This window comes from Prionailurus viverrinus, chromosome E3 (genome assembly GCF_022837055.1).
Source record: "Prionailurus viverrinus isolate Anna chromosome E3, UM_Priviv_1.0, whole genome shotgun sequence".
Lineage (NCBI taxonomy): Eukaryota > Metazoa > Chordata > Mammalia > Carnivora > Felidae > Prionailurus > Prionailurus viverrinus.
Genome location: NC_062576.1, coordinates 1,823,157 through 1,850,943, shown reverse-complemented (window position 1 = coordinate 1,850,943; position 27,787 = coordinate 1,823,157). Strand labels below are relative to the sequence as shown.

General features: G+C 60.7%; 1 protein-coding gene across 4 annotated transcripts in view; it reads left to right on the top strand.

Moving 5' to 3' along the window:
* MAD1L1 (mitotic arrest deficient 1 like 1) overlaps positions 1–27,787 on the top strand; it is a 320,354-nt gene that overhangs the window by 245,573 nt on the left and 46,994 nt on the right. For all 4 annotated transcript variants that reach the window (XM_047837850.1, XM_047837848.1, XM_047837847.1 and 1 more), the window contains one exon: positions 7,154–7,361. In XM_047837850.1, coding sequence (XP_047693806.1) covers positions 7,154–7,361 — 208 coding nt within the window. The remainder of the gene's footprint in view (positions 1–7,153; positions 7,362–27,787) is intronic.

Here is a 27,787-nt window from a genome sequence, read left to right as displayed (position 1 = left end):
GTCATTCTGGTGACCCAGGTTGGAGCACGACCTCTGGCCTTGTTCTTACTGATGCGTGCAGAACCCAAAAGCCTCGGCCCGGAGCCTCCCAGGGAGCCTGCCGTCTGCCGGGCGGGGACTGGGAAGCCCTGGGTGCCCGGCTCCTTTCTCCTCTAGCCTCCTCTCTAGAGACCGTGTCATTTCCCAGTTGCTTTGTGGCAAACACCCCAAAACTTAGCAGCCTGAAACAGCAGCCACCTTGTTCTCGCTGGTGTCTGGGTGACTGTGCTGGGCTCCCCCGGGTGCCGTCTCCAGCTTCCAGCAGGTGCAGCTTCCGGCAGAGAGCACGTGCCGCCACGGGTGCGTCAGAAGAGGGCAGGCTGGACGCGCGCACGCTCGGCCCTCGGGCGCACCGCGCTGACCTGGGGGCCGAGGCCGACTTCACGGGGAGGGTCTGGGGGGCGGTGGGCGCACAGATGGGATCGCCGGCCTCCCCGTGGCCGCCGTTTGTCCGGGGGGGGCGGGGCGGGGGGCTCAGGCTTGGTCTCCCCTGGAGCAGCCTGCCCCCCCCCCCCACTGTAGGGAGGGGCGGGTTCTGCGCACAGAGGCACGTCCCCCACATCCTGGGGCTGGTCCCAGAAATGGGGCTCTGACTTGGGTGCTAGTCCTCGGGCGGGAGCAGGGCAGACCGAGTGGTGCCAGCGGGCCGTGCCTTCGCTTGTCACCGTGACCGTGAAGAGGCAAGAAGCCTTGTGGGCTCGCACGCCCGGGTCTGATCGGCCACAGGCCGTGTGATGTCCTCACGGCCTGATTCTGCAGGACCGGCCGGGTTGGGGCGCTCGCTCCCCGGGACCCAGGGCTGGCAGATGCGGCACGCACAGCTGACGGCTGTCCTCGGCAGGCCTGTCGCAGCGCAGGGGCGACCCCTGGGGCGTGGACTGTGGCCCCCCTCCCTGTCCCACCTGCCCCGCCCCACCAGGTCCTTACAGCCCCACACGGGCCACGGGGAAGGGGCAGAGGCTAATCCCGCGCCCGGGGAGTCTGGCCGTGGCCTTCACGTCCGCAGATGGGTCTCATCTCCACGGAGGGCCCCGGAGACCTTCCCTCTTCGTTACCCGGTGTCCTGAGCGCCTCGGCTGCTTCCCACGTGCTAAGAAATGGCTCCGTCAGCGCGGGGCTTTACGGTCTATGAGGGTTTGAACACGTGTCGCCCGGTCCGTCCTCGGCATTCCCCATTTCTCAGGTGAGGGAGCCCAGGGCTGGGGGCGCAGTGTGGCGGCAGCAAAACTCACCATGGTGCTGGCCACGGGTGCTGCCTCGGTGACACAGGTGCCCCCCTCCACCCCCAGGGCGGAAGCCAGGCCGCAGGGGATCTGTGTTCTCACATGACACTGGCCTCCTGCACTGGGCTCTGCAGTCAGCCCGTCAGGACGGCCATCCTGGCGGGACCCCGTGGGCCACCGACCACCGTCTGGGGTCAGTGGCGATCCTGCCCCCTGTGGCCAGGGCCACGGGGAGTGAGAGCTTTTGCAGCTCGTCCCCACACCAGGGGGTGACTGGTGCCGTGGCCAAGAGCTTGGGCACCAAGCCCACAGAGTCATTCTCGCTGTGAACGCCGGGGCCGGGGCCTCCCAGTGCCTGGCCTGCTCACCTTGACCTCTGTAGCCAGAGGGCCATCTGTCCCGACTCATGACACCTGTAAGAGTTTCTCCGCTTTGCCTCCGCCCCCTGTCTGCTCTCGCCTGGCGAAGCCCTGTGGGTTCCGGAAGTCCCCGACCTCGTTTGTACCATCAGCCCTTCCCCATCGAGGGAGGGTCCTCCCCGCAGGCTGCTGCTCGGAACCCCTGGTCCCGGCGGGGAGCGGTGTTCTCCTTCCTGTTCCCCTGGGCTTGGCGCCTCCAGGACAGCATCCTGCCCCGGGCCCGGGATGTCCAGGCACCGGGTCACCCGATTCACCTGCACCTGCCTCCTTTCGGGTGTTAGCAGTCTCATCCTGTCTCGGGCCCAGGAGAGCCTCTGCCTGGTGGCCGAGGGAAGGAGGGGCTTGACCCTCTGGCTCAGCAGGGGTGGGCCTGGGCCCGTCTTTGTTCTTACATTTTTGAAGGGTTGAAGGAAAACCAAAGGAAGAGCAGCATTTGGGGACACGGGAGCTGGTCTGTGCTTTTGCAGGACGCCACTCCCGGTGCCCCGTGCGGACGCAGAGCTGGCTGGCGGATGGAGGCTAGTAACAGGCCTGCCGTGCCTGCCCCCTGGCCCATCCCTCACTGCCTGCTTGCCTCCTGCATGAATAATGGGTACCCCCCACCTCAGCCCTCAGAGGCCCAGAAAGCAAGCTGCTGGCCTGTCTGCTGCCACAGGGCCTCTGCCGGGCTGCACGGGGCCGATGGATTTCACGCTCACGGTTATCTTTCCCAGAGTGTTAAAATTGGAGGGAGTAACCCTCCCTTCCCACCCAGAGAGTCTGTGATTCAGCCGGAGCTACAGGATGTCTTTTTATTCTCTGAGGCTTTTACAAGGTTCTCAGAAACCCGTAAAGAGCCCCTAGTCCTCCCTTCTCAGCGCCTTCCCCACGGGCTCATGCAGACAGCCGTGTCTAGGCCTCACCGCGCTGTGCCATCCCCCCCCCCCCCCCCGCCCTGGCCTCTCTCTGAGGTGATGCCAGACGAGAGGGGCCGAGGGGGCCACGGCTGGTGACGCTGCATCTGTGGCCAAAGCTCTCCTGTCTCTGAGGGGAGAGCTGCATCCCTGCTCTCCTGTCTCTGAGGGGGCTTGTGGCTGCCCTCCCGTGTGCCAGCGACCCCAGGAAGGTGTTTTACTTTCTGGAGGTGGCGCCCAGGACGGGGAGGATCCTGCCATTCCTTCCCCATCCCCTCCTGCCTCTCCTTTCGGGGCACATTCTGTGGCTTCTGGGCTGGCCCCTCCCCAGGCACCACGGTGGCCTCACTGTCCTTCAGTGACTCGGCGGGACCGCGCCCACGGCAGCTCAAGCTCGTGTGCGAGCCCTGCTGCACTTAATGAATGTGTCCGCGGCCAGCCTGCTTCCCCGGGGAGCGAGATGCTCAGAATAAAGGATGCCGTCCCCCGCCCTCCCCCCCCCACCCGCTGTCCCTGGAAAAGCGAGGAGAGACGTGTGGGCAGGACTCACAAAAGCGGCGGAAGATGGGGCTGTCGGAGAGAGAGGAAAAATCACCGCATATTGAGCGGAAAGGGAGACGGGCCACGGTGTGTTCGGCTGGCCCAGGTCCCTCACTTACAGAATCGGGGTGGGCTCCCGGGGTCGGCGGCCTCCTACCCGTCTGCTCAGGAGATGCCAGCCTCCCAGAGTGCCCGTCCCAGAATGGGTACGGGCCTTCCGCCACCTGACGGCAGTTCTCTGCTCCAGCAGACGTGAGAACTTCGAGACGGCCCTCTCCCTCCCTTGCCCTGCGGCGGCCCCTGTCCTTGTCAGGGAGACCAGAGAGGCGTGGCTCTTGCTGTGACCCCACAAATGTCCCTCCTGAGTGAGGAGACGGCAGCGTCTTCCAGGAGGGGCATCTCTTGATGCCTGAGCCCTCAGGAGCCTTGTAGATGGGAGGGCACGGGGGGCTTCCCAGAGGGAGGGGCCTCGGACCCAGCTCCTGCCCTGCCTTCACTGGCTCAGGACAGTGGACGGGTCATTTAGACACATTCTCCATGCTGGCCGAAAAACCAGGGCTGCTTTCAGCAGGTCCAGGGGCACGAGGGGGGAAGAGGTGAGACCCCCCCCAGGCTGGCTCGGGGTCATCAGGGTCTGAGTCAGACTCCACGGACAGTGGAGACCCAGCAGCACCAGGGCAAGGGACTCAAGCCTGCCTTCCCCTTGGAGTTCTCTGACCTTTGGACATGTGTGTGTAAGTCTGTGTGTCACATGCCCATCCGTGTGTGCGTGTGGATGCGTGTGTATATTTGCGTATGTATACGAACACATGCATCCGTGTGTGTGTGCTCTTGTCAGTGTATACGTGTGTGTGAGTGTGTGTGTGTATGTGTGCTAGGAGTATGTGCGCACGCGAGTGTGTATCTGTGCATGTGTGTATGCACGCGTGTCTGGTGTACACACATGCGTGTGAATGTGTGTGCATACACACGTGCGTGTGAGTGTGCACGTGTCCGTGTGCATGTGTGTGCATATGTGAATCTGTGTATGCATATGTATCTGAAGGAGCGTACCTGTGCACACATGTGGGTATGCACATGTGTGTCTATGGATACGTGTGTGTGAATGTGCACATGAGCGTGTATCCGTGTGCACACTGTGTGCACGTGCATATCTGTGGGCACAATGTGAGTGTGCACGTGTGTGCACCTGTGTGTGTGTCTGGCCTTGTTGCTGAGCATGGGTGAACCCTGGTGGAGTCGAGCAGTCAGTTCCCCATGAGTATCTGGATGGTCCTTGTGTCCAGGCGCACGTTTTCATCACAGCCGCTGGGCAGGACACCAGAAGGGCATTTTCGTCAACTGTCCACACTGGTGACCAGCATCCAGAGCAGGAAACAGAGCAGCACAAACACCTCAGGGGCCCCCTGCTGCCCCAACCACAGCCCCAGGCGGTCCTCCTGGCCTCCAGCGGCACAGAGTGCTCTGGTCTGCTTTCGTGGGCTGAGCCTCCGCCGCGTCTGACTCTTTCTGCTCGGCATTGTTGGTGATGCCCAACCCCATCGTTGTTTGTGTCTGTAGGTGCTCGTTCCTGCAGATGGGTGCTCTTCCCCGTGGGGACCTGTCGGTGCCTGGCTCCCCGTGGACGTTTGCACGAGGCTCCGAGGTGCAGGCCGTAGGCGTCACGCTCGGGAGGGAGGAGCTACACCGCCACGTGGCCTTCCCAGGGCGCCTCGCCAGTTCCCGTCCTCACCGGGATCAGCTCTGGCCGCTCTGTGCCCTTGATGCCGTTCCCGTCTGTTTGGTGCCGTGGGCGTGGGGGAGGAGCTCGGGCATCTCTGGGCCGTTTTAATTGGCTTTGCTCGGATGATTAACTTGAGCTCCATTTCACTTTTTGCCGGCCTCTCGGACATGTTCTTTTGTCAAGTGTCTGTTCACGTTTTTTGCCCATTTTGAAAATTGGATTGTCTGCCTCTCCCTTTCTCGTTTGCAGGAGCTCTTTAGGTATCCTGGGTGTGAGCCCCGTGTCAGCTTTTGTGCCAGCCGCCCTCTTACTCTTGGTGACCGGAAGGTCTCGTTTTCTCTGAGGCCCGTGTGCTTGCGTTTTCACGTGAGGTCAGCACCTTCACAACCTTGTTTCAGAAACCTCTGTCTACTCTAAGGCCGTGGCGTTCTCTTCTGTTTTCTTCTGAACCCGCTTTGGTTTGCCTTTTGTGTGTAAATTTGCCGTCGCTTAGGCATCGTCATTTTTGTGTTCTGTGAGGTCATCATCCCGTTGACCCCACGCCACCCTTTTTCCCGGTCTCCGTGCGTCAGTGGCTTGCGGTCGCCGCCGCCGCAGACTGTACCGTGTCGTCGCGTGGCGTCTGCCAGATGGTCTCACGGCCGTGCGGGACGGCCGCGGGCCGCGTGGCTCATCTGGGCCCTGGGTGGGTGTTTCCGTACTGGTGCCGGGCCTTGTTCGCTCTCCGTCTCTGCGTAGCTGATCTTGTCTCCCCGTGGCGGGCGGGCCTCTTCCAGGCCAACAGGGAAGAGATGGGACGTGGAAGACGGCGAGGCCTTCGATGTCCCAGCTGCGGGACAGGAAAGAGGAAGCTTCTTTCCCAGTTCCTGAAGAGAAAACTTCAGGGAGATGATTGGCCTTGCCCAGGTCACGGGGCCACCTCGCACTGGTTTCCGGGGTCAGACCGAGGGGGTTCCACTCCCCAGGGCGGGAGCTACTCCAAGGGGCAGCAGCTGGCGGGCAGGCAGGAGCAGCAGAGAGGGCCTCAAGGTGGGCCTGCCGGCCGAGCGAGTGTTCTCCCGTGGGGCGTCCGGGGGCTCCAGGACCCCAGCGGAGCTGGGTGCGGTCGTTGGAAAACCCGTATCCACACAGAACCCGCACATGACCACCCGTAGCAGCTCTCTCCGCAACTGCCGAAACCGGAAGCTCCCGAGGCGTCCCTTGGAAGCGAGTGGACCCGCGAGCTGGCGTGTCCGTACAAGGGGATGTCACTCAGCGCTGCACGGAAATGGGCTAGCAGGCCGCCAAAAGGCATGGTGGAACCTGCGGTGCGTGTTGCTAAGTGTCGCAGAGCGAAAGAAGCCGGTTTCAAAGGCCTCCGGCCTACGGTGTCCAGAAGAGCCAGGCAGTGAGAGCGGTGGGTGGGCGGTGCACGGGCGCCTTGGGACTCTGATGCCGCGCTGCTGGACACGTGCCTGCACTTGCCAGAGCCCCTTGAACTTACAGCGCACGGTGAACATCGGTGTGTGTGTGACTTTAGAAGCATCCAGGCCAGGGCTCGAGGCGGACTCCGGGATGTGGGAGAACAACCACCCTAGAGCGTGTGGGTGGGGGAGGGGCCGGCCTCTGCACCCGGGAATCCTCGAGGCTGCAGACCGGCAGCGCGAGGGCCCCGCTGCTTCTGTCCCGCTGCACGCAGGTGCCAGACCCGAACTGGGTGAGGGCCGGGCTGGGCCGTGTCGTGGTGGGTCGTGGAGGTGGGGACAGGACGTCCGTGCACACGGGGGCTCAGTTTACTGTAGACTCGGGTGGTTGCATTTGGAGACGTTCGTAGACGGGTGTCTCTCCCAGCGAGCGAGGCCAGCGTCCACACTGGTGTGTCGGTGAGGGCTGGGACCCTTGGGGTGTCGGTGACAGGGACACGGGGCCCAGCCATGTGGGGACTCTGAGCTCTCCTCACAGATTATCTCTGAGTTTTGTGTTCATTTTTAAATCTGCAGACCTTGAGCCAGCAGGGCGTGTGGGAGCAAGGGCCCCCAGTCTTTGGGACATTTGTCGGCAGAGCGTTATGAAAGTGTAGCACTTTTGGGATGTCCCCCCCTGCTCCCCGGTTTGCTTTTACAACCGCCGTGTGAGAAGCCGGAGGGGACTTTGAGGCCCGGGCACCTGCAGCGTTCCAGAGGGCCGTCTCTCAGCTTTCCCTGGGTTTTCCCCGGTTATAACTTACCGCCGCTCCCGGTGCACGATCAGGGCCCGGAGGCCCGGGGCGGGGCGCGGCGGTCCCTGTCCTCGCACTCACGGGTCCCGGCCGTGCTGACCTGCCCTATGGTCCCGCAGGGCGGCTACGACCAGAGCAAAACCAAGGTGCTGCACATGAGCATGAACCCGGCCAGCGCGGCGAAGCAGAGGCTCCGCGAGGACCAGGCCCGGCTGCAGGAGGAGTGTGAGCGGCTGCGGGAGCTCGTACGCGCCCTGGAGCGGGGCGGCCCCGTCCCCGCCGACCTGGAGGCCGCCGCGGGTCTGCCCTCGTCCAAGGAGGTGGCAGGTAGGCATCGCCCCCCGTCCGTGCCCCATCCCGTGGGCAGTGGGCCGCGGGAGGGCCTGGGACCGAGCGTCCTGCGTGCCGCGGGTTGCCCCGGGAGGTGACTCGGGCAGCAGTGGGGAAATGCGTCGTTCAACTGTGTGCAGCCTCCCCTCACGCAGACTAATGCCGTGTTCCAGGTTATACGTGTCCCGTTAATCGTGAGTAAATCCACCACTCCGGCAATGGGGACCGTCTTTCACGGGTCTGAGTACCTTTCACAGAACCCAGAGGCATCTGCACAGAGGCCGGCGGTGGCCGGGCGTGGGGGGCGCAGGTGCGGGAGGCTGCCTGTCCTAACGCGGCCTCGCTCGCGCTCTGCAGCTCCGCACCTCAGGGTAACGGCCCCCAAGCGCACGGCTCGCCACTACCCGTGCAAGGAAGTGACCCTCCCGTTCCCACCGTGTCCCACGCTGGAGCCGCCCCACAAGTGCACAGAGGGGCTCACCGGCAAAGGCAGGGAGCATTTGGGAGCCCAGTCTGCCCCGGGGCTACCGTGCACAGTCGGGCCCCGTGGGTACCCCGGGCCGGGCGAGGGGCCCCCGCCTGGCCCTTCCTGGCACAGCCCTGCCGAGGTCACCGGGCCGTCCGTACCGTAGGGCCAGGTGGCAGTTGCCGCGACACCTCCCTCCCATGTTTCTGAGGTGCCCTTCCTGTGTGCCGCCCCCGCCCCTCCTTTTCACTCGGGTCATCTCCTCCCCATGGCGGTGGCAGGGCCCTGGCCGCCACCTGGTCTTTCTCGTGTTTCTCAGCTGAGAAAGTTTGTCCTGTGTCAAGCTGTCTGTGTCCTTGACAAATTCAAGAGCCAAAGGTCCAGACTCGGAGCGCGTTCAGGTGACTGTTCCCCTCGTGACGTGCTAGGTCATCCGTCTGCCCAGTGAGGTGTGCCGCGCTCCTGACGAACGAGAGTGGCACTCCGCACGGGGACAGTCGCTCGCACACGGGCCAAGGCGCTGAGACAGGTGCCCGCGGCCTCAGCGGATGGGAGGCTGTTGGCCAGCCCCTCTGACGGATCATGGGGGTGACCGGGGAGCCAGGGCCCAGGCCGGACAGGGCAGAGCGGTGGCAGGGGGAGGGTGCGTGGCAAGGAGGCGGCTGGTGCCGGCCGCAGGCACCCGGGTGGAGCCGGCCCGTTGCACGTGGCATCTACTCTGTCCCCTCCCGGACACCCTTCCTGGAGTTGCAGTAGAGAAGGTCTTGGGTTTTGCTTTTTCATTTGCAAAGAGGACGTAAACCCCAGAGAAATGATCCCACAGCAGACTTTGGAATCTGAGAGGCTGGTGTGTGGGTGGTCGAAGGGTGAGGAGTGGTAGGGCCAGTCTGAGCGGTGTCCCCGGAGCCCCCAAGGCCAGATGTGGTGGCCAGAGGCCCTGGGGGAGGGAGGGCGACTGGCCGAGAGGAGGAGGATGAACGGTGCTCCCCAAAGGGTGTAGTCACGCAGCGTGGCCCCTCAGGCCATCCACCCGGCAGCTTCCGGTAGGCACTTGCCCCTCCCCCAGAAGACTGAAAACCAGGGTAATTCTCTGGGAGCGCTGAGTCCCACCGAGCAGGCCCCACGCGGGCAGGGCCTCCCTGAGAGCTGGTTAGGAGCCCGGGATCTCGGGCTCTGTGCCAGGCCCGCTGGGTTGGAAACCCTGGGGGAAGTGGTTCACAGAGGGTCCCTGGACGGGAGCCCTGGAGCCAACACAGAGGGGTGCACGTGGGTGCCGGGGCCCCGCCCCAGCCCACCTCTGTCTCCCGTCACCCCCCGGAACACCCTCTGGGTGGGCTTCTGTCGTGGAGTCCCCTGACGTCGGAGGCCCGACCAGGCCTTCCCGGCGGGACCCATGGAGCCCCCTCCTCCTTGTGAAGGAGCCCCAGGGCGGTCGGGCACTGAGGGCGGGGACAGCACAACCAGGGGAAGAGAAAGCCTCCAGTGATTGTCCACGGACCTCTGCAGACACACAGGAGGATACGGTACTTTAAAAACATTTTGGGGTGCGTGGGTGGCTCTGTCGGTTGAGCGTCTGACTTCGGCTCAGTTCACGATCTCATGGTTCCTGGGTTTGAGCCTCGCGCTGGGCTGTGCTGACAGCTCGGAGCCTGGAGCCTGCTTGGGATTCTGTGTCTCCTTCTCTCTCAAAGATAAATAATCGTTAGAAAACAATACTTAAGCATCTTCAAAGAGGAAGCACGTGAACGTTTGGAAATTAACAACATCAAAGAGTGAGATGAAGGCCTGAACAAAGGACCTTATAGATTGGGGCGTTTAAGTGAATGGTAGGACGCAAGCAGGGGGAGAGGCTAAGGGAACGAGGGGCCGTGGGTGTCTGCGACGCCTCCCTCAGGGAGTGTTCATTTCGGTTTCTCGTGGGTGGCGTGCCAAGAGTGCCCCCTCACCGCCCCCTTTCTCACGAGGCCACAGAGGACGCGCACCCATGAAACGAGGGGGGGAACCAGGAAGCAACACTAGACACAGGAGGCCCGAGCCCAGCCCGCGAGAGATGGGGGGACCCCGGGCAGCCGCCTCGGGAGCAGCCGGCGCAGGTGGAGACTGGTCAGAAAGTGCTGGAACCTCTTCAGACAGATGGGGTTGCAGAATGGGAGGTGTCCGGTGTCTGGAGAGGCAGCGTGGACCAGGCCTTTGCACAGCTGCGTGCCCACGTTACGGCTCTCGGTTCCCATCTTCCCCGAAGGCTGGCTTCAGGGGCTGCAGCCAGGACAGTGTGGGGTCATGGTGTCCGTGGGAGGACAGGAGGGCAGGAGGCCCAGGCCATCCTGGTGCTTCCATAAATGGACTTGGGACCCAAGTAACCGGCCAGCAGGTGGAGCCGTTGCCCCGAGGGAGGGGGAGATGCCCTTGTCCCGCCCCCGGACTCTAAAACCTGTGCAGGGGGAGGTGGCCTAAAAACAAAGCCTGAGGTCTAAAAGCCTTGTGAGCTCCAGCAGCACCGAAGCTCCGGGTGGGGGTTGGGAGGATGGCGGGGCAGGCGGAGGCAGCGGGCAGAGACCAGGGCCGCGTTCGGAAGGCTCACGGGCCCAGGGGGTGGGCAGCAGCGGGGGGTTGCCCAGAGGTCCCCCGCTGCACCCGGCGGTGGCTGGCTGACCGGGGGGTGTGGGTGAGGAAGCAGTGGGTCACTGCCCTCCTCGCGGCACGGGGTGACCACGCCATTGCCAGGGTTGGCAGGGGTCTGGGGCGTGTGGGCGTTCCTGGGACCCTCTCAGGGATGCTCCACTGGGCGGGCCGCCGGCGGTGACCCGTGGCCTCCTTCCAGGCATTTGTCCACATAGTGAGCCTAGGCAGGGACCCCAGCCCCATAGGCCGCTCCCCTCCCCCGGCAGCAGCCTCGGCCCCAGAGAGCGTGTTAGTGGAGCAGTCGGGCGCCTCGTGGATGGCGCTTAAGCACCGGGTAGACCGATGGCCGAGACCCGCCGAGTGGGTGGTGGGCGCATAGCCGGGCGTGGTGATGAGACGCCGCCTCTTTGGCGGCCCCGCTTGTTTATTTTTGCCTGCACGGCTCAGCGTTGTCAGCAAAGTCACGAGGCAGCAAACGTGCCTCCCCCCTCCCCAGGCTCCCCCCCGGCCTCCAGTGCTGTTGGGCTGTGACCCGTGACCTTCCCGCCAATTGCAGAAGCCTCGACACCTGCAGGTACTCCCGACATCGCCACCCCCCACCCTGGACCTCACAGGCCGGCCTGCCCTGTCACCTCTAAGTGGGCAGCTCTCCCCCTGCCCAGACCTTTAGCTGTGCGCACGGTGCTGCCAGGGCGGCCGGGCAAGAGACAGGGTAGAATTGCGTACGGTGGCCCCTGCCCTAGGCACCCCAGGGTTAGCACAGGCCAATGGACCCTATAGGAACGCGGCCAGTCCCCTGACAGATGACAACGGAGGGCGCTGATGGCCCGGACAGGTTCCTATCTGCCGTGCCCAGGACGTGGCCTCCGGGCGGGCCTTGCAGAGTGGAGCGCAGCCCTCGGACGGAGCAGGTGCCCTGTGGGCAGGGGTGGGCAGGGGTGGTGGCCGGACCAGTGATGGGAAGGCCGCTTTGCCAAGAGGGAAGAGAAGGGCCCATTGGGCTAGCCGGGGACGGCCGCCTTCCCGTGTGGGAAAAGCTGGTGCGAGCTTCTTCCAGATCTTTGACAGAGGAGCTGCTGAAGGACCCAGAGCAGGGGCACAGCCCCCTGGGTTGGCAGGAACGCAGACACCTGAGTCCTCAGCCCACCCCCCCCCCCACCCCCTCCCGGCTCTTGACTCCTCACACGGCCCCCTGCTGAGCTCAGCCTGGGCCAGGGAGATTATTAATTGCAGCTTAATTAGGCAGGTCATTAATATTCAAGTAATCTAATCTTGTCAGCAGCACAGTGAAGGTGATCAAGTTTGTCGCCACCCAGCTGTGTGGGTGCAGCTGATCCCAAGGTGTCCCTTGGTGGGGGGGTGCCGTGGCTCCTCCCTCCTGGCGGTGGGTGCCATGGCTCCTCTCTGGAGCCCACCCACTCTGCCCAGAGAGGTGGCCTGGAGGACTGGGGTACTTGCTCGCACCACAGGGGCCCGGGGCACAAAGATCGGTGTTCTTCCCTTGCCGTCCGGCCTGTCTGTGGGCTTGTGAGGCGGCCCCCCCCCGCCCCGCTTCAGCCCACGCCGGCTCAGCCGGGGGCGAGCGGGAGGGCCACGGTCATGGGCCAAGAGCGGCGGAAATCTGAACACCAGCTCTGTGAGACACGGGCTGAGTCATTGCTACCCCCGTGCCCTCCGATAAGGGAGCCACTCCCGGCTTCCATTGGTTCGTGGCACGTGAGGGTGCGGTGTCGGCGTGGAAGAGGCGCGATGGGCTCCCGAGGGCCCCCGGGAGGGCCATGGGAGCCAGGGCCTCGGAGCAGGGACACCGCGGCGGCCGGGCAGCTTCCTCCGGCCGGGGGGGTGGGGGGGGGGGCCTTCGGTGAGCTCTGTGGGCTGAGTGGGAGGAGAGAAGGACTAGTGCTCCTGGCAGGGGTCACCTGACCTTGCCCTTCCCCCCAACAGGTGCCCAGCCCTGTGCCAGGCCACAGCAAGTGCTGTGCTTGTGTCCCCGGGGCGAGCAATGCACCATCCAGGTGGGGAGAGAAGGCCAGCGTGCCCAGACGATCTGGGGAGCAACGTAGGGTCTCTCCGGCCGCTTCCGTCCCCCACCCCAGATGAGCACTGGGAGCTGCGGGAGGGTCCCGGTGCTGGGCTTTCCTGACCCACCCGCCCCGCAAAACAGCCTTTACCCCCCCCCCCCCCCGCCCCAGGCCTGGCGGCAGGTGGGAAGGGAAGGAAGGCTTGTGTCTTTGAAGCGGCTGCCGGTGCCCGAGTGGGGCACACTTGGGGCGAATCTGAAAAGCACCACAGAGACTTCAAAACAGCTGATGTCGACCCCGAACTTTCAGAACGGGGTCAGAGGCCCCCGGATACGCTGTTAGCAAACCACCAGGCACGGGAAAGGACCACGCAGGTGCTTGTGGCAGCGCTAGCCCGTGTCCTCAGGCACGCTCCTAGGAGGGAAAGGGCCGGGCGGCTGGTAAGCGTGTGGTTGGCTTTGTAAACTCCGGGCCCTGACCCGGTGTCTGCGCGTGGCCCGTGGCCCGTGGCCGTGCGTCCCCACCGGCACTGCTGCTGGCGGGGACTGTGTGGCGGAGCCTGTCCCGTCGTGACGGGCGTTTCCCCGCTGTCTGAAGACGAGCGTCTGTTTCTGCCCGTGCCTGTCTCTGCGCCCTCTGGAATGCAGCGTCTGGTCCAGTTTTCCCCCTTTTTTAACGGGCGGTTTTCTTTGTATTGAGCTCGGGGAGTTTCATTTTCTGGCAGTGGCTTCCTCAGAGCAGATACTTTTCATTTGGACACGCCCGGACGATGAATTTTCCTTTCACGGGAGTCACATCCAGGAACTTGACCTCACCCGAGGTCAAGACACTTTTTTCTTCTGTTTTCTACCAAGAGAGATTTAGTTTTATGGGTAAATCTGTGATCCGTTTAGAGTTATGTTTTGCATACGGTGTGAGGTTGGGTCGAGGGAATCGTGAGGGGAGTTCACGTGAACTGCGAACGTCCGATCGTCCCGGTGTCGGCCTGCGGAAAAGCGTGTTACGCCTCTTGGAATTGATGACCTTTGCTCCTTCATCATGTGCCCTGGCGAAGTTATGTGGGCCTCCTTCTGTTCCTCTGGCCCACTCGTCTGTCCCTTCGCTGCTCTCCCCCACCCCCGACCGGTGGCCATAGCCAGACAGTCCGCACCGGTCCCGCCCGGGCCCCCTCTTCGCACACGTTTACCAGTGCTAGTGACCCTGCTTTTCCGTAGAAATTCGCGACTCGGCTCGTCCATATGGACAGACATCCCGCCAGGACTTTCACAAGAACTCCGTTAAGTCTGCAGGTCAGCTTGGGGAGGGTCCGTGCGTTTAAGAGGTGAGGCTTTCCGGGCTGGAACACGGAGTGTCTGCCCTGGCCCCGGCCGGCCCGGGTTTCCGTCATCAGCGGTTCCCGAGCGTCTCGCACACCCCCACTCAGTGTGTTGTTAGGAGTTTCCTTTCTTGCAGTGATCCTAAGTGCGTGTGCGTGCGTTTTGACCGTTTCTAGTGGATGTTGCTGTGTGTAGAAATAGGCTCAGTCTTGGGTCCTGGGGCCTCACAGAACTCGCGCACCGATTTGGGGAGTTTCATTCTTTTGTTTTCGTTCTTTTTTTCTCTGCGGTCATGATATTTGTGGATAGCGACTGCTTTCTCTTTTCCTGTAAAACCGGCTGCCCGCGTTTCACATTCTTGCCTCACTCCCCGGCCGACGCGCCGGTGTGGGGCAGAGTAGTGGTGAGCGAGGGCGCGCTGGCCTCGGTCCTCCTCTCCGGGCGTGTTCCATCTGTTCCAGAACCCCGACTGCCCCTCATCTCCTGGGCGTTCGGTCCCTCCCCACCAGTGGTGCTGTGAGCTGTGGGCCGTGTGTAGATGCCCTTGGCCAGGTTGAGGAGGTCACCTCTACTCTTAAGTGTGCCGTGTTTGTTGTGCCGGATGTGGAACTTCCCAACTCCATCGATGGATAAGGTCACGTGTTCTTTCTTCCTTAGACTATCAGTGGGGAGATTTCCCTGTGAAATTGTTCAATATTGAACCAGCCTTGTACTCCTGGAATAAATTCCCCTTTGTTGCGGTATATTTTTCCTTCTTTATGTTGCCGGATTCAACCTGCTGATATTTTGTCAACAGTTTTTGTGTCTTTGTTCTTGTTAGTCTGGAGTTTTCTCGTCCTTGTCTGACTTGGTTATCAGCGTAATGAATGCAACGAGTTGGGAAATGTTCGTGCCTCTTCTGTTTTCTAGAGGAGACGGGGTAAAATTGCCATTATTTCTTGAACACTCTTGTAGACAGATCTCTGCTGGACACCATCCGGACCTGTAGATCTGGGTCGTGGAAGACTAGCTACGGGGGCAGTGGACTGAATGTTTGTGCCCCCTACCCCCAACACACAGAACGTGTCTTGCGACCCTCGTCTCCTGTGTAAGGGTGTTAGGAGATGGGGCCTTGGAGGCGATAAGGTCTTGAGGGCGGAGCCCCCGTGGGTGGCACCAGGACGCTCCCTTGCTCCTTCCACCATGTGAGAACACAGCGAGAAGACACCATCCGAGCCAATAATTGGAGCCTCGCTGGCCCCCGGACCTGCTGGTACCTTCAGGCTCCTTGCCCTCCGGAGCCGTGAGGAACACGAGCTTGTGTCGATAAACCACCCAGTGTGTGACTTTCTGCTGCACGCCTCACGTGGTCTAAGAGCAGAGGAATAATATCAGGTTATCTGGTTTCGCTCGGGTGAGTCGTGGTGGTGCCTGGGGTTTGGTGGGAACTGGTCCTTTATGTCTGAGTCACGAGAGTTATAGCAGGGACCGTTTGTACTGTTGCTTTTCAGTTCTGTAATCTCTGCTGAGTCTACAGCAGTTATCCTCTTTTTCCTTCCTGATTTTGGCGATTTGTGTCTTTGCTTTTTTTGTTTGTCAGCTTTGATGGAGATTTATCCTTGGATCAGTCTTTAAAAGACCGAGCTTTTGCTTTCATTGATTTTTCAGTATTGGTATTCTGTTTTCGATTTTATTGATTTTTTTTTTTTTTTTTTTTTTTTTTTGCCTTATTTCCATTTGATTTCCTTTCATCTGCTTGCTCTGGCTTTCTCTTACTCTTTGGTTTCTTAAGCTGGAAAGTTAGATTGCTCACTTGAGATCTTTTTTGTTCTCTAATGTTCGTGTATAGTGCTGCAAATTTACATCCGAGTGCTGCTTTAGCTGTATCCACAGATTTTAGTATGTTGTAGCTTCATTTTTGTTCACTTCAAAGTTTTTCAGATTTCCTTTTAGCTGTTTTCTGTGATTCATACATTATGTAGAAGTGTGTTTCTAATTTCAGAATGTCTGGGGATTTTCCAGGTGGTTTTCTGTTATTGATCTCTTGTTTAATTCGTTTACATTTAAGGAACTACTCTGTATAATATCTTGTGGGTTTTTTTTTTTTAATTCCGAATTTGTCCGATGGCCGGTTCTGAGCTATCTGGGTACATGTTCCGTGTGCACTTTGTGAGAATGTGTATTCGGTCTTTTCATCAATGTGTTTAGGCCATTTATATTTAATGTAAATTTTTAATACATTTGGTTTTAGGCCTGCTATTATGATTAGTTTTTCTTGCCCTCTATGTATTTTATTCCTGTTTTCCCATTTCTACCTATTTCCATGTTATTTGAACATTTTTTAGTATTCCATTTTGATTTATCTTTGTGTTTTGGTATCTCCATGGATGTTTTTTAAAGTGACTAAAATTGTGTTTTTAATGGTCATATGTATTTAAAAAAATTTTTTTTAATGTTTATTTTTGAGAGAGACTGCGAGCAGGGGAGGGACAGAGAGAGAGGGAGACACAGAATCCGAAGCAGGCTTCAGGCTCTGAGCTGTCAGCACAGAGGCCAACACGGGGCTCAAACCCATGAGCTGTGAGATCATGACCCGAGCTGAAGGTGGACACTGAAGCGACTGAGCCACCCGGGAGCCCCAGACTGTCATATGTGTTTCAAAGAGCGTAAGAGGAGAAAAACAGTTCATGATTTTTATCTAGACATTTAGAATTCTGTTGCTTTCTCTCCATTCCTGAAATCCCAGGTTTCCCCTGCTGTCTGTTCCCCAGGCATTTCTTTCAGGGTAAGTCTGCTGTCACGGGTTCCCGGGGCTCCATCCGTGTGGTGACACCTGTCCTGCCCTCATTCCTGAAGGACCTCCCTGCTGATTCTGAGTCAGGGGCTCTATCTGTTAGCACTTTGGACATCGACATTGCCTCTCTACCTCTGGCCTCTGTGGTTTCTGATCAGTCATCTGCAGTCAGTCGGGTCACCTGCCCTCTGTGTAAGAAACCCAGATCACAGGTAACAGTGGAGGGATGGGACCGCAGCAGTGTCCGGGGGCAGGGGACCTGTACGCTGACGTGGTCTCCGCGGCCAATTTCAGTGGTGCAGTACTGTTTCTGAGTAGACCACGACAAGCTAAGTACCTGTCTTGTGAGCATCTGTAAAGTCTTGCTTGATAATTCCAACATCTCCGCGTTTTGGGGTTTGGCACCTGTTGGCTGTGTGTTTCCTAGCAGGTTTGTATTTTCTTGGTTCTTCAAGTGCTGCTTAATTGGGGGTGTTTTCCGGAGGTTTTGAATGCCATTTAAGGAGATTGTAGGCCTTTCCGTAGCCCTGCAGAGAATGTCACTCGGTCGGCTGATTTCAGCAGGTGGTCTGCTCAGGTGGGCCAAGGTGGTGGTTCCCGTGCCCTCCGCCTGCTGTGCTAACACACCAGTTCAGTTTCGGGGGCCCGCACACCCTCTGCATGCCCTCCAGAGTCCCCTCTCCTGACGCCCCGCAGTTTCTGGTCCCCAAGGGCCCTGCCAGAAACCCAGGGCGGTGCTCGCTCCGCTCCCCTGTGCACTTCCCACGACCGCATCTGCAGTTCGGCCCACGCCGTGGGGTGCAGCAGGGAGATGGGCGAGGATCACCCCACTGCCCTGAGGTCACAGCTCTTGAGGTGCTAGGCGCCCGCCCAGCCGCACCTGTGCCTCTGTGGGGTTGCCCACAACCCAGAGGAGGGGAGCACGAGAAGAGGAACGAAGCTGATTTCCACTACCTGCTTCTTGGGCCAGCAGGTGAGGGCTTCTGTCTCAGCTCTGTCTGCACCTGGCGCTCGCTGCGTCCGGCCCGGGGAGGGGGCGCCGGGATCCAAACCGGCAACGGCCACTGGCTTTGGCAGACCCAGGCCGCCGTAGAGCTCGCCCGGAGAGAAGCGGATAGCCTCCGCGGTCCTGCAGCTGTTCCACACGTGGGATCCACAGTCAGGAAGCTTCCAGAAAAGAAGTGTCCGGGCCCAGGTGCTTTCACTGGCGAATTCTGCCAAACGAAGAACATCGAACACCAGTCCTGACCATCTCGTCAAGAAAAGTGAAGAGGGAGCCCTTTTTAATCATTTTATGAAGCACATATTACCCTAATTTGAAAACCAGACAGAAAATGAGACCTGGAGGAATTTATTTTCGTATTTATTCCAGTTGATGAAGTAATGTGACAAAATTCGGCTCTCAGGAAAACTCTCAGCAAAATAAAGAGGGGGCTTCCTCAGCCGGACGGAGAGGGTCTGCGGGCGCTGCCTCAAGCCCCGGACCTGACGGCGACGACCCCACGCTCGCCTGGACCGGAAACAAGGCAGCGGTGGTCTGGCGCCCTGAAGTCCCCGTCCAGGCAGCCAGGGAAGAGCAGGCGTGGGGGTGGGGATGGGAGGGAACAAATGCCTGACTGGATGTCAGACCCCAAGAAGTACAAACAGACAAGCCAGAAAACCGATGGATTCTTTGTGCTCCAGGGGGTCTCGTGTCCTGCAGCCTTGCTGACCACCCTTTATGGGACACGTGAGTGCGTGTGTGTGTTGTGTGTTATGTACCAGCCAGCTGGACACGTGAGTGTGCGTGTGCATGTGTGTGTGTCTGTGTGTGTTGTGTGTTACGTGCCGGACGCGTGGACACTGAAATCAGAAGCATCTTGCCGTTTCTGTTCATGCTCCAAAAGTGAAATGCCTGGGTGTGAGTCCAGCAAAACGCATCCAGGAGGAGGCAGTGAGGCAGGAAGTCAGAGGGGCTCCGAACAAAGGGGGAGACGCGCCACGTTCGTGGCCGGGAAGGCCCCACACGGTGAGTGTCCACTAGCCCTGCGCCTGGAGTTGCCGGCCCCAGGCCCCGTCCTCAGCCTCTCGCAGCCTCTGCCCTTCAGGGCCAGCGGCAGCATTCCCTCCGGCGCGAGCGCCTTCGCCGAGAGACGGGCTGGAGTCCACGGCTGCGTCTTTCCCAGAACCGACCTTGCGTGTGTGGCAGTGCCACACGCGGTCCCCATAGACCGTTGACAGCCGCAGCGCCCTGTATCGGGTGAGTGCGGAATAGGCGGGTCACCCGCCGAGGGAACGCGGCCACCTGTCAGTGTCCCAGCGGCATGCGGGGCGGGGGGGGCGGGGGGCACCGAGCCCGTGGCGGTCAGCCGTCCAGGGTGGCGCAGCAGTCCCGAGCCTTGGAGCCAGTGGCCTTGCGGACTTAGGCACCAAAAAATGTCAATTTTACCGCACAGCGTTTTTTTAAATATTAGATAAAACTGGTTCCTTGTTTTAGCGTGTGTTCCTTTGCTTGCTGACAAGGAGGGCCACCCTGCGTGCCCCGTACACGTGGTCTCGCCACGTCCGTGCTCCTCGATCACCTTCTTGCTCAGTTTGGGTAGGAGCTTCTGGGTTTTTTTCACAGTGATTTTATATAGAAAGTTTTAACTGTTTTCGGAATCTCTTCTGTTAACTCCGTTATTTTTATGCTTATGAAATCCTTTCGTGATATGATAGATAATTCTCTGTTCTTCTGGGATTTTTTGGCCTTATTTTTCACATTTAAAGATCTAATCGACTTGGACCTTATTTTGGTGTGTGCCTGAAGGCCAGGAAGGGTCTAAATCGACCTCTTCCCGGACCGCCCCACCGTTGTCTGTCCCGTAATCATGGCGCAAGGTCAGGAAGGGTCTAAATCGAGCTCTTCCCAGATCACCCCACCACCTTCTTTCCCGTAATCATTCCGCGCTCCATCGATTGCTTGGTTCTGACACAGAATAAGATCTGTTCGTACGTTCCAGTTTTTTAATTTCATTTGTACTGTGTTCCTTTTGCACTTGTAACTTTAAAACGTGTTTTAGTGTCCAGTGTAGAGTAAGGTGTTACTTTTTTCCACTTACGGACTTTCTCATCTTCTGTTAGTCTAAGTGAATTTCAGAATTGCTCCATAGAGTTCACGAAAAAGCCATGGAGATTTTGGTTCTTACTGAACCTCCGTTCAGGTCGTACGTTACTTTGGTAGGCGACTTTTCAGCTGCTCCTTGTTGTCTCCAGGGAGGGAGGACTCCCGGGCGCACACTTGTGTGGCCCGGCTGCAGGAGGGAGCACTCCGCTGCACACGCACGGCCGCCCCGGCCTCCTGCCGCTGCTGGGCAGGGGTCTGCACACGCAGGGCCCACGCCGCCTTCCTTTGCCAGGTGCGGTCACGAGTCCTTCTGCCTGGAGTCTCGGGTCCCGGGCCTCTCCCCTGCCCCCACCCTCCAGCTCTGCTGTGCTGCCCTGCCCTTTCCCGCATGCGGTTGTCTTTGGGAGGGAGGAGCAGGGAAGATTGCTCCATCTTTCTGGGCCAGAAGTCCCCACGAGGCCGCTGTAACGAGCTCTCTGTGACCCCGCCCTTCAGCCCAGCTCGGAGCCCTAGGTTCCCTGATCCTGCACCCCGAGGGGCTCTGTGCCCACTCTTGTTCCCACCACCCGGCAGGTCCCCTGCTCCGTGGCCCCTTGGGCTACGTGACCGCTCTGTGGCCGGTCAGGGCTGTGTGGTTGACTGTACGAGGCGTGCGGTGCTCTTGGGTTGGCCACCCTGTGAATCGACGCAGGGGTGTGAGTGGCCCTCCCCCCCCCCGGCCCCTGGGACCTTTTCCCTAGATCCATCTGTGCGAGGTTCTCATTCATTTAAGTTAACCATGGGCCCCACGCAGCAGGGACCCTGGAGCCAGGGAGGGAAGAGCTGCCCCGACTGGAGAGCCCCAAGAGCCTGGATCCCAAATCGAATCAGGCCCCGCTCACTTCTGGGGGTCCCTGCCCTGCTGCCTGGCCGTGTGACCCTGGGCCAGTCTGAGCTGCGCCCCAGGCTGGCATGGAGACCCCTCCTGCACCCACACGATGCCTTCAGAGTGTGCTATGTGCCCTCGGTGTGCAGTAATGGGGTAGCCGTGACAATGGCCACTGTCATCAGCCCTGGTGACCCGGACCCGCGCCAGAGCCTGCCTGTCCAGGCAGAGCCGTCCTGGGTGGAGAAGCAGGAATGACCCCACACGTCCTGTGGCCCATGCGGCGTCCCCCTTTAGTCAAAGGCAGGAGCCTGGGTCCCACACCCTCGGGCAGGCAAGGCAGGCAGAGGGGACCCGGGGAGGCCTGGCCCTGGTGGAAGTCACTCGGTGGCCCCGGGGTCACCTAACAGCTGGGTGGTCGGGGTGTTGCCCGTCCTTTCTCTGGCCCTCGGCTCCCCGTCTGTGAAATGACGTGGTGGCTGTGAGGGCCACTGAGGCCCGGAGCCAGAGTCATCTGCGCACAGGGTCTGTCCTCACGCTCTCCCGAGAGGAGGTGGCGGGGGCACGTCGGCCTAGGAAGCTGTGCAGAGCCACTGCAGTGGAGCCCAAGACCACCCTCGACCTCGGGTCAGCGGTGCCTCTGAAGGCTGCACAGGAAGCAAGGCTTGGGGAGGGAAGGTGGCTTCGGGGTCAGGCCACCGGTGCGTGGGGGGCCAGTGTGACCTCGACAGAGACACCAGGTCCTGTCTCCCCGGCGGTGCCGGGCGGGCCCGGGGACACTGTGGCAGGGGAGTACCCAGGGTCCCGGCCCCACCCTCCTTTGCTGCCTCCAGACAGCGGGCTTTGTTGAAAACTGGTTGGCGCTTTAATTACCGCGTGTCCCAGGCTGTCCTCTCCCCTCGCTGTCTGTTCTCAGTGTCAGGTACAAAGGGCAACACCATCAACTGGGTGTGTGATTGCAGTTGTAAGGAAGTCACGTAACATAACCACCAGGTCTGCCGGCAGACGGGGCAGGGTTCCCCCGGTGGCCCTGTGGCCGCGACAGCGCCCAACAAGTCCTGGGCCAGCCTGGGGGAGTGGTCCACCTCGGCAGGCCACCTCGGCTCTGCCGGCGTGGGGTGGGGAGTGGTCCACCTTCCCGCTGCTGCTTAGCCCCACCCCCACTGCTTTGGGTGCAGCCTCTGGGCCGGACGGTGGAGCCAGCGCCCTGGGCACCTGCTTGGGGACCAGAGGGTGGGGCGTCCCTGATCACCTGGCGGAAGAGTTCTGGGCAGGCATCCGTCCAGAGAAGCGTGCGCGGCCCGTCCCTCTCCTGGACACCCCCACTTGGGGGTCCCTCTCCTGGACACCCCCACTTGGGGGTCCCTCTCCTGGACACCCCCACTTGGGGGTCCCTCTCCTGGACACCCCCACTTGGGGGTCCCTTAGACATCGCAAGGTTTGTATGTTTAAATCTGAACTTCCACGGCAACAAGGAAGGACCACGGCCCACAACACGTCACCGCCAGGTGCTGGCGGGACGGGGAGCAGCGGGGACGTGGAATGCCGCGGCTGCTTTGAAAGGGACTCTGGTGTCCTACAAAACTGACCACGTGCTTGCCGTGCGCCCAGCCGTCACGCTCCTCGGTGTTGACCCACAGGCGATGAAAACTTACGTGCACACAAAACCTGTACACGGGTGATTGCAGCAGCTTCGTTCATCATCCACAAAACCGGACAGCAACCGCGATGCCCTTCAGTGGCTGGTGGACGAACCGTGGTCCATCCGGGCAGTGGGATATTACTCAGCCCCGGAAAGAAGGGAGCCGCGAAGCCAAGAACGACGCGGAGGCACCTTCGATCCAGGTTACTGCGTGAAGGAAGCCAGTCTGGAGAGGCCGCACCCTGGGTGATCCCAGCCGAGTGGCCTTCTGGGAAAGGCAGGGCCAGGGAGCCAGTAGAGGACGGGTGGGTGCCGGGGGCGGGGGAGGGATGAACAGGTGGGGCACAGGCACTGAATATTCTGTATGATTATACTGGTGGACACATGTCCTTCCACATTTTCCAACCCACAGACTGCACACCACGCAGGGTGACCCTCACGTGAACGGTGGACTCTGGGTGGTGACGTCTCAGCGTGGGGTCACCGATTATGACAAGCGCACTGTCCTGGGGACGTCGATAGTGGGGGAGGCCTTGTGCGTCCGTATAAGGGAGGTCTCTGTACCTTACGCTCGGTCACGCTGTGAACTAGAACCATTCTGAGAGCACTTAAAAAAAATAAGCTCCGATCTTCACCTGTCTTAAGCATACGGTGAGTCTGGTAAACACGCAAGGTTTGCAGCCATCGTGACGGTGAACCTTTCCGTCACCCCACAGGGGGCCCTGCTGCCCACTTGGAGCCAGCGTCCGCGGCAGCGCGTGGTCGCGGGCCAACTCCGCGCTCTGCCTCTGGCGACGTCTTTTCCGGACTTCTCCCAACAGTGGGGTCACGCAGCACACGGGCCCTCGTGTCTGCCCTCCGCCCCTCACTGGAACGTGTGTGAGGTCTGGCCGTGGCGGCGCGTGCGTGGCGGTGCTTCGTTTCCTTTCTCGGTTACGAATGAGCCTACGGGCACGGACCACGCTTTGACGGACACCGACACGTGGTCCACTGTTGGGCTGTTTCGAATGTTGCTGCTGAAGGCTTTTGAACACAAGGCCCCGTGTGCCCTGGGTGGGAGTGGAATGGGGGGCTCTTTCTCGGGGGGCCGTGGGGGTGAGTTTATATTCAGCTCTTTAGGAACCTGCTGCTTGGTTTTCCAAAGTGGTCCGCCACCTCACGGCCCCTGCGTGCGCGCTCTGGTGCCCCGCGTCCTTCTGGCACCGGCGAGCCCTTGGCTTCTTGGGTCCAGCCGCGCTGACGGGTGTGACGTGGCGTCGCGCCGTGGCCGGGTCTCCCCGGTGGCGGGCAGCGTCCGGCACCTTCCCGCGTGCCCGTTAGCCATTCGCGCGTCTCCTGTGCTGAAACGACTTCCGTAATCTTCAGCCCATTTTTTACGTAATCTGTTTTTTCGTGATCATTTCCCTCATGCTGCCTTTTGATAAGTGAAAGTTTAAATTTTGAGAAAGTCGCATCTACCCGTTTCTTCTTCTCTGCCTAGCGCTTTGCCTGCAGAATCCTTGCTCACCCCAGCGTTGCCATCTCCTGGCTTCTGGGAGGTTTTACGAGTGGACCTGTGACCCACAGCAAATCGATTTTTGTGTCCGGTGTGAAGGAGGAGTCAGCGTTCGCTTGTTGCTATTTAGATACCCAGCTGTTGAAAAACTCCCCTCTCTTGGGCTCCTCTGAGACGTTGGGACGCATCTTGCTAGTGGATACACAGACTCAGGATGACGCGTGGATGCTCGCGGACCCAGCTCAGAGCTCTGGCGGCTGGACGCCGGGATGCTGAGCGCGGTTTCCGGGGACGGAGCTGGGGGGCCCTGGCGGCGGTGCACACTGCCTCCAGGGGCTCGCCGCAAAACCGATGCCGGATGCTGCTTTTGCTTTTCACCTTCTCGCGTAAAAGTGAGAAAACCTTCTTTGGATTTCTCGTGGACAGTGAGAACAGGCCCTAACGGGCGTTTTGCCGAAGCGGAGTGGCGTAGTGCGGCCTTGATGACCGCAGCCCAACTTACCGTTCTCGGTTGCGGGTTGTTTGCATTTCTGCGTCCGTTTCTGCATCGGCTTGCCCAAGTCTTCCCTGCTTTTCTTGAATGGTCCACGCTGCCACCCGCCTCCCCTTTCTCGAATGGTCCACGCTGCCTCCTGCACTTGGCTGTCTCCCACCCGCCGTGTCCTAGGCTCATGTCCTGGCTTCCCAGAGGGCTGCTGTGACCGGCCCCTTCCCGACCCTGCTTTCTCGTTCTCCGTGGCGCTTACCACCTCTGGAGACCACTCACCTGCTCCTGTGTGTTTATCTGAGTCCCCTGTCGGGATGTAACCCCCTGAGGTCTGGGATCCTTGCCTGCTTGTCCACACTGGCACCTGCCCCGAGCCTGGAATACTGGCAGCCACGTGGTTCACCCTTGACACCTATTTGTTGGGTGAGTAAGTAACCGAGCAGCTTTTCTAAAGCCTTTGTTCCTGGGCTGCTCATCTGAGAACTGTTCCTGCTGCTGCTCTTAAGGGGCAGGAAGGTTGTACTCAGGCTGCCGTGGCATCACCCGCACCCCCAGATGTCTCCTCCGATGACGCTGGGGGTCAGAAGTCTCCCGTCAAGGGGCTGCCGGCCCCCGGAGGTTCTGGGGAGAACCTGTTCCACTGGCATTTCCAGCTGCTGGCGGTGGCCGCTTTCCTTGGCGCTCGGCCCCTCCCAGACTTCCCACAGCGGAACGTCCTCTTCAGACCTGCCACCCTCCTGCCTCGTCGCTGGAGGAGCCATGTGATGACACGGGCACCCCGGACAGTCTCTGCCTCCTTAGTTCACTTACTGGCACCTGCAGGGTTCTGCCGATGACCCAGCGGTCCTGGTCCTGGGCATCAGGCTCTGACACCCCTCCACAGCCTGTCTTGGTCACTTGTCCTTGACTGGAGAAACTTCCTTCCTCTGACTCACCGGGTCCTTACGACTCAGGGGCGTAGGGGCAGGAGCAGACCCCAGGCAGACAGCGCAGTGGGCCAGCCCACCGTGGGGTGGGGACCCCGGGGGGTGTTTCATCTCGCCTCCCGCCAGGGCGTCTACGGGCAGTGCCTGTGGTCGTCCCGCACGGAGGGGCTGGGCCCGGCTGGAGACAGAGCTCAGCAGCACCGGCGGGAGGGGCTGGGGCCGGGAAGGCCAACACTTCCCTTGGAGTTCCCTGGGTGGGAGCGCGCCGTGCGCGTCACCTGTTGTCAGGAGGTCCCTGCTCCTGCCGCGCCTGGCGGACCTGAGGAGGGCCGGACGCTGGTCCTGGCTGCCTGCCGCGTGTCCTTGATGGAGGGGCGCCTGCCACCTCAGAGCACTCCCTCCCTGTCCAGGCTGTGCACCTGTTACACGCCTGCTCGCCTCGAACTTAGCCCCTACTCACCGCACGCCCCACCTTCCTGCGTCCGAGCCCCAGAGGGCTAAGCTGCTGCTCCCCTCGGGTCTGTGGGCGGCTGCACCTGCTGAACCCCTGCTTGGTTCTCTGGGTTCTCGGTCCTCCTCCTTCATGCCTTCCCTTTCAGACTCGAGGCCTGGCCGCATACATTAGCCGGTCTTAACAGACTGCCACATCTTGAAAGCAGGGAGAGAGAGAAAGATTTAAAGTCTTGTCTTGCCCAAAGCAGACAGATTGACTCGAAAATGACTCTGTCAATAAAAGATGAGCTCTGAGAGACTCTTCCCTCTTCCAAGAGGAAGCTCGCCTTCCAGGAACTCGGCTTCTCTAAGCCCGCTGTTGGAGATTAATAACGCACACGACACGCAGAACGGATTGGAGTGAGCCTGCCGCGGCTGCCGGCGTCCTGGCCTTCACCCACGGGCCGTCCCACCTGGTGGCCACAGGCCGTCGCTGCCAGTGAGCCTGACAGGTCACCTGCCGGTGTGCGTGCGGGAAGAAGTTGCCGGAAACTTCGGTTAAGCACTGGTGTTCTCTGGTTTACGTCTCAGGGCGTTTGTGAGGTGATAGACTTGGGTGGCTCTCTCCTCTAGATGGTTTCAGGCTCTGGCTGGTGTGTGTGAGTGGATGTGTGTGCGTGCACAAGTGTGGGAATGCATGCTTGCACGTGTGGTGTGTGTGTGAGAGCACATGCGTGCATGCATGAGTGTGTGTGTGCATGTGCGTGGGTGCATGTACGAGTGTGTCAACGTGTGCCTGCACATGTGTGTGAGAGCACGTGTGTGTGGTCATGCATGAGTGTGTGTGTGCAGAAGCATGTGTGCGTGTACGAGTGTGTGGACGCATGTCTGCATGTGTGGTGTGTGTGAGAGAGCACATGCATGCATACACACGCATGAGTGTGTACATGTGCGTGCATGTGTGCGTGCATGTGTGTGCACGTGCATGTGTGAGTGTGTGCCTCAGGTGGTCTGCTTCTAACCGTGTGACCCCCGGGGTCCATACCCGTGAAACGGAGGCGGATGTAATGATGTTTCTCGGGTGTTCCCAGAGCTTAAGAGGAGCCAGTGCACACGGAGGGCGTTAGGTCTCCACCCGGTGCTCTTTTCTGGGGTCTCCCGTGCAGGCCGGCTGGCCCTAGTGCAGTGAGTCCCTACCCTCCAGGGGGCGTGGGGTGTGCTTTAGTTGGAAAAAACGGGCCGTGAACAACGAAACAAGTGAGGAAAGTCAGAGGATGGTGAGCTCTGTACACACCCCAGGCACACGGGTCCCCCAGGGACACCTGGTGGGGGGATGGCCGCGAAGGCTCCCTCGGGCATCTGTGGCCAGACCTCTCGGCCCGAGGTGGTACCGGGAGTCCGGCACTGCCTGCTGGACTTGGGGGATCCGCCCCGCTCCAAAGTCCTGGCTTGGACGTCCGGCTTCTCTGCTCCCCAGTCGGTGACCGGGAGCAAGGCGCTGACCTCCTCGGGGCCTGACCCCACATCTGTCAGCTGCCTGGACGCGGGGCCAGCCGTGGCCTTCCACGTGGCCCAGCTGGTCCTCCCCCTCCGCAAAGGCACCAGGGTGGGGAGGCTGAGGGGGGGGGGGCGTCTCCTGGGGCTTCGACCGCTCTCTGTTCTCAGCGGTGGGGGAGGGAGCCTTCCCGGGAATGCGATATCACATGAGCGCCCGCCTGTCACCCCGGGACTCTCCCACCCCGTAATCTGGTGGGCTGTAATTGCTGGTGTCTTTTCAGATCAGTTCTGTGCAAGGTGACAGGCTGCTTGTGGAGGGAGCCGTTAATCACACAGAGATGCCCCTGTTTGAAAGCTGGCACCGAGCTTACCCAGGGCGGGCGTCTGCCAGGCAGCCGGCGGTGGGCACACACGCTGCTCATCTGCATATAATTCCAGGGCGAATGTCTTCTCTCTTGTGTAAAACGTGCAATTTCCGGCCCAGCAGGGGAACATGGGCTCATAATGGAGAGACTTTGTCCCAGGGGCCCTCTGGCTCCAGGCAGTTCAAGCAAACCATTCCCTAGGATGGCAGAAGGCCGTGGCGGGCGGGTGGCAGGGGCCTGTCCGCTGGTCACCGAAGGCAGCGGTCGGGTGGTGTCCGCTGTGCCCCCTCACGGACAGGCTGCCCTGAGTGCCGCGCGAGGAGCGGGGTGGGCGCCTAAAGCCCCCCGGCAGGCAGGGCACAGGCACGCGCGGATCTCCAGACTGGTTCCGCCCCCCCCCCCCCCCGTGCCTGCCAGCCTCCCGGGCCCCT